Source organism: Buceros rhinoceros, unplaced genomic scaffold (assembly GCF_000710305.1).
Source record: "Buceros rhinoceros silvestris isolate BGI_N320 unplaced genomic scaffold, ASM71030v1 scaffold35744, whole genome shotgun sequence".
Taxonomy (NCBI): Eukaryota; Metazoa; Chordata; class Aves; order Bucerotiformes; family Bucerotidae; genus Buceros; species Buceros rhinoceros.
Window position 1 is genome coordinate 23684 of NW_010410606.1, and position 6345 is coordinate 30028.

At 45.8% G+C, this 6345-nt stretch overlaps 1 protein-coding gene across 1 annotated transcript in view; it reads right to left on the reverse strand.

The window, feature by feature from the left end:
* Window positions 1-1824: 1824 nt before the first annotated feature.
* Window positions 1825-6345, reverse strand: part of CSTF1 (cleavage stimulation factor, 3' pre-RNA, subunit 1, 50kDa) — a 6103-nt gene continuing 1582 nt past the window's right edge. Inside the window, exons 2-5 of the mRNA XM_010135701.1 lie at window positions 5954-6231; window positions 4963-5160; window positions 4003-4393; window positions 1825-2552 (exon numbers count right to left, since the gene is read on the reverse strand). Coding sequence (XP_010134003.1) covers window positions 2293-2552; window positions 4003-4393; window positions 4963-5160; window positions 5954-6231 — 1127 coding nt within the window. The 3' untranslated portion in view covers window positions 1825-2292. The remainder of the gene's footprint in view (window positions 2553-4002; window positions 4394-4962; window positions 5161-5953; window positions 6232-6345) is intronic.

A 6345-nucleotide genomic window follows, 5' to 3' on the forward strand; every position in this document is an offset into this window, starting at 1 on the left:
TCTGACGGTGGCAGTAAGCATGATCACAGGGAGAACGGTTGCTTAGGTACCCCCAGACTTAGGTACTCCCCTTCCTCCAAAGGCAGGTCTAACAGGATGACTACGAGCATGCACCACCTCGGTCTTCACGACGCAGCCCCGGCTCCTCTTCGCCGTACTTCCCCCCACGTAGGTGCTGTACTGCACCTTCGTGCCCTCTCGTTCTCACCCCCCATCAACCACCTTCAACTACCAGAGCACCACCGGGATAGGGTAATACTCAACTAGTTCACTCTGGGGTTGCATCACCTACCAAAATAGGATGAGTTAAGTTTCTTCAGCCCTTTAATTCTTAAACACTCCACACTTCAGGCCTCAAGCAAGATGACACACAATACAATAAGAAAGGCATATCAGGATGTGTTTGTGTTAACAGAATAAACCTCTATTTCTACACTGCAAGTTAGAAGATGACAGAATATAGGAAGCTTGAGGTGAAACGTGGCACCCCCCAAAGCCCCTGCCCCTGCCGTCCACGCTGCAGGCTGGCCGCAGCAGCAGAGGGCTGCTGTCACCGAGCGAGAACAGCACCACTAGCAACTGCGTCACGACTTCCTCTGCCCTCCCACCAAGCTCTGGTTCTCCTTGTTTCTCCACCAAAAAAGGACACCAGAACTGCTGTCTCGTGCCTCCCATGTTTCTAAAGTTCTAGAAACTCAAAGGGAGGCAGAGGAGGAGCAAGAGGAGTGCTAAGCTTAAGAAATGTTTTGCACAGCAGTAGCTTTTAAGAGAATATTAAATTTCACTCTCTACTTCTAAAAAAACCACCCCACATTCTATACTGTAAATCTGTTGTATCTGATTCAGATGTAACACAACGAGCTTTAACATGTCCCCAAAGACACAGCCTTCCACTATTCGATTCATTTCTCCTTTGTGACACAGAACAGAAAACTAAACCATTTCCTTTGTTATGTATTAAATAATTTTGAAAGGTAATTTTTATTTAAATACAGACAAAACCTGTGCCCTCACCAGCCCTTGACAAGACACTTCATTAGCGGTCATGGAAAGTTAATCCAGCAGTAAGAACAATCTTACACTTGAAAATCCTCAGGAAAGCCAGTGCTGAACTCTGGACTGAAGGCAGTCTCCCAGCGGTGCGGCCCAAGAGCAGGTACAACGCTGCCCGAATGACCACACTCCAACCGCACAGGCCCCTGCCCGCAAAAACAGGCAGCGCATTTTCACACTTACAGAAGGTTTAGCACAGAGTTTCTTAGTGATCGGTACTTCTGCTGGATAGGATGAGGTCTGGGAAGCTCAGGACTATTAGAGGTTACAGGGAGAACAAACAGCAAGTCTGGGGTTTTGAATAATCAAAAAAAAAAAAGTAATTCAAATGCTGAGTAACTGACACAGCAGAGTGACGTGTCTGAAGAACATTACAAAACCTAATACGCGCAACAGGTTCTTTCTTTGAGAGGATACCAACGGCAAAATTACTCTCACCTTCATGCGCTGCAGCACTGTCATGTTTTACAGTTGCAATGTGGATATCACTTAAAAATACTATGAACTTACTGAGGTCCCACTTGTTAAGATAAATTCAAAACAAGACGAGATTTCAAGTCTGAGCTTTAATACCAGAACTAGAACACTGTTTCCTGAATTCATCTAAACAATTTTAAACTCCGTTTTGACTTCTTATGGCACAAGAACTGAAGGTCCACTTGGCCAATTAAAAAAAAAAAAAAAAAAAAAAAAAAAAAAAAAAAAAAAAAAAAAAAAAAATCCAACAACTACCCCCAGACTAGAAGATACAAACCAGAGTTTTACAAAGAATGAATCAGAACTGAAGGCAGCTTAAGGCTTCATTGAAATACTTGCCGAGTTCTGCTGTTACTTGAGTAATCCATTCTTTAAACAGACCGTGGTGGGATTGCACAGATACAATGCAGAGCAAAACTGGCTCACACTGCCCACTTTGAGCAAGATACAGTCACATTATCTTCCGCAGGACTTAGACAGGAGAACAAGCTCAACCCTTCCTGCAAGGACCGTTTTATTCTCCACCCCCACACTCCTTGAGTACAATTAGAGATGACTTACAAAACCTAATGCCACACACACTAATAAAAAAACATTAGCGTGGGGCAAAACTTAAGTCATGGCATTCTGATATTTTTCTGCCACATTTGACAGAATAAAAAACCAGACACAGCACAGCTTTCATCTAGGCATCTGCTGGCAGTACAATCAGTACAGGACGAAATAATGCATCGGGACCAGCGCTCTTTTATAGAGCTGTCCTTAGTCTGTTGTTGACCTTCTGTACCAAAATCTAGCCCTATAGTCATCACTGCAGGTCATGAAGCCGGGGTTAGTAGGAGAGTGGACAATACAGCGGACAATGCTGTTGTGCCCCAGAGAGAGAAGATTTCTCCGTTCAGCAGTTCTTGAATCCCAGCAGCAGAGACTTATGGTCCTTTCATCTGGAAGCAGCACATAATCTTCTGTGTGGTTGAAGACAGCTTGTGTCCTGTGTACTTGTCGTCCGCTCAAACCAGCTCCTAAATATATGCAGCAAAATATTAATCCAAATTGGACCAGTTTTGTGAAGATTCCGAAGACCCAGGAATGAACCTCCCACGTCTACCAGTTTCTGCAGTTTACGAAGGAGTCCTGTTTTGGCCCGCCACTGCTGCATACAACAGGTGACTCAGTAAGGAATACTCTTTTGTAGTTATATACGTGGTATACTCTAAGATTTCTTAGAGGCCAGGAAGTCTAACTACGCCAGCTGCACCAGCCAAGTCCGAAGCACTCAGTTAAGTGATTGCACTTACACTTTCAGAGAACTTTTGCCTTACATTTTTGTATGAGGCTTACGGCTCTAACTGAGGGGAAAGACCATGGACAGTAGAACACGCGGCTTCTTGTTATCAACAACTTCTGCTTTCCATACGTATATCACATGGCACTGCACGATCTGCCTTGGCCATACTTTCCCTCCATACCCTTCAAGTAAAATATGTTTCATATGTGGGCATGGACTTCCCAGAGCACACACTGGACACCTCCCAGCAGTCTGTCGGGGAGGTGCTGCTCCCTGCTGGTTGAGAGCCGGGCAGAGCCAGCCGACAGGAAAAGACTGGTGTCCCGAGCCCAGAAGCTGGTACCCAACGTTCCCAACATTCTCTCCTCTTTCATGCTATGGCTCCTACTGCTTAAGCACGTTACTGCTGGAGCCCAAGGCTTCCCCCGTCACACAGCTGCAATCATATCAAAACCTTCTACACCCTTCACCATTTCTTAAGTCCTGCTGAGATCAAAGCATGTTGTTGTCAGCATGCTCAGAGCATGACTATCTTGCACTTAGTTGCATCCATGAAAAAGCAAAAGAAAAAAAAAGAAATGTAGCTGTTTTTCAGAATGTTGCCAAGGCTTACTACGGCCACAAGAGTCTAACAGTTAAAATGACTGCCCCAAAGCAGGGTCGGTTCCCCTCTTTGGGTGGGAACGCTGCAGCGAAGTGGCCTACCTCAGCCAGAAATGGATTAGACCTTAGTTTTGACCTTTCCAGTTTATACTGGGCCCCCAGTCTAGCAATAAGTGGGTAAGTCGCAAAATCAGAACGACCACCAGCAAGAATGATGGTGCCGTTTTGTTTTAGCAGTCACTATTTCTGAAACACACTATAGAGAACAAGCCCCTCTGCACAAATGTCCGGCTCCTTAGGGCAGTGATCCTTTCTGCTCTTCCCTAATTTAGTGATAACTTTGCCCCACAGTAAGGGAGTGATGATGTCAGAAAAGTCTTCAAAATCTACTCAGACTAAACTGACACGCAAGAATCACAGCTCCTCTGCTGTGGATTAGTCTACATTAAGGGTTTTCAAAAATTCAGGGCACTTTCTCCTCAAAGCAGCAGTCTCCCATTGCCTTTAAGAATGACAGTATTACCACCCCTGCCACTCAGCACCTGAGAAAGAAGCTACTTGGAAGGTCACCTGCCACGTACCTGTGTATTTGACTAGTGTTCGACCAGTGGATATCTCCCACAGTTTAGCTACAGAGTCTTTTCCACTTGACAAGATATACTTTGAATTTTTGGAAAAAATAGCAGAACAGACTTCAGCTCCATCATGTGCCTTCTCAAAAGTAGTGATACAGCGATTGGAAACACCATCCCACAGTTTGATGCATCCATCCTTACTTCCCGTCACATACATGTTTGCACTGGCGTTGTAATTGACTGAACAAATAGCATCAGTGTGCTGATCTTGAGGATTGCAAGACACGAAGCACTGGAAAGTATTGATATCGTACAGCCGTAAAGTCGGGTGCTGGGTACCAACCAGTATGAAATCTCCAGAGGGGTGAAAAGAAATGGAGCGCAACATCTCCGCTTCCTGTTTGATCGAAATACATAACTGGTGTAAGACAGGAAAAAATCTGAAACGCAGGTGTCAATTCTGATGGTATTAAAGTGCTAAAACCCTAGTTAAATTACCAGTAAGCACAGTGTGTTATTTCTGCAAAACAGAAACTGCTTGCTATAGGATCAAGATGACAGGCTGCCTTTAAACGCGTGGCAGTTTCTGTCCCAGAGCAGCTTGTCTGTCTGCTCATTTCTGTGACATTGCACAAAGGTGACGGGGGGCTTTGCCAGCCAGTCATACACCCAAACCCCACCACCACAACACCCCAAACTCTCCTCCAAAACAAAGATAATAGGATTGACCTCAAAGTTACCACATTAGAGTTGGTCTAGCAGACCAAAAGCAGCCCGACGCTAGCTTTAGAGAACAGCGGTATCCATTAAGCACAAACTCTTCACACGCAATCACCGTCTGCAAGTGCCATAGCTGCATACTCCCACACACCCACCACTTACACACTCAGACACAGTCCAGCTCACTGGTGCCTCAGCACTCAGACAGCCAAGCTTCGGTGGCTCCAGACTGGAATTGTATCTAACCTGGATATATTTGAAGGCTCTTTTGGCAGAAGGTTTTGAGTAATCGAACAATTTAAGTGTGTAGTCCCTTGACCCAGATGCTAGTATCTGTTCTGTTGGGTGAAAAGCTAAACACGTAACTTCATCCACATGATCATACAGAGTCCGAATAACAGGGTGATTTTCCATGTTTTGCTGCGCTGTCTCATTCATCATGACCTACAAAGAACATGCAACATGTTGGAGTTAGAAAGCAGAACACGCTTTTGACAGGAAAAGTAGGTTTTATGCTTGCCAGGGTGGCCACAGAGCAGCCGACCAATCTGACACATGACTCGGCACACAATCGCTATCATCTTCATTATCTGAAAGCCCATTATTTACTGGTACCAGGTAAGACCCCTGAATCTTTACAAAGGTCAACTCGCTTGCTCAAGGACAAAGTAGCAGAGAACTGGTGCAAGAAAACATACCACCTGGATAAACAGTTCCCCATCAAGATTCTGTATTGCTGTAAAATGAGGGGAGCTGAACCAAGCGGGGAAATGGCAACTGCTACTCGCACAGGATCCCGTGGAGAGTTTGGTGCGTGCTCTGTGCAAGAAAACCAGCAACCCCCTTTTAAATTGCTACCCGATATGTGCATTGGAGAAAAAACAAAGCAAATAAGTATGTACACCGTGAAACAGTTCTGAAACACTGAGCCACTGGAGGCTGCGGAGACCAAAAGCATAGTGAGGTCACAAACGAACCGTGCTCATACAATCCAGCAACTGTCAGCAACTATTAGAAGCAATTTCTGGCTCAGTTCTGTACCCTGCTGCCACAAGTTACTCGGGTATACTCGCCCTATTTCTTCTTCCTTTTCTTCAAGGGCACTTTATGAGTTGCTATTCAAGTAGGAAATACAGCGAGACAGGTGTTTAGTCCAACCCACTGAGCCAGCCACCACACGCAGACACGGCATCAAACGGGCAGCTGCTCAGGAACTCGGCGCGGTTACGGTACTCACCTCAATGGGCATAGCACTTTTGGCCAACATTCTCTCTGTGTCAAGAATTTTTATCGAGGCATCGGCAGACCCCGTGGCTATTAACTGTCCGTCTCTGCTATACGTAGCTACTCGACACGGCCCTTTATGAGAAGTGACATAACAAGTCTCATATTCAGAAGCCTCAGGAGACATGGTCTGTACATCTGCGTCAAATTCCAAGTCAATTCCCGTGCCTGGAGCCACCGTATCTGACCGTCCAATGGCGTATTGAACAGCACTGTCATCGTTCTCCATTCCTGAAACGAGAGAAGTTGGCGCGCTCTGAGCAGGGTGACCTCCTCCTTCAGCAGAGAGGCTGTGCCCACACCTGCGCTGCCGACTTAGCCGGGGGTCAGGCTCCCAGGCAGCCC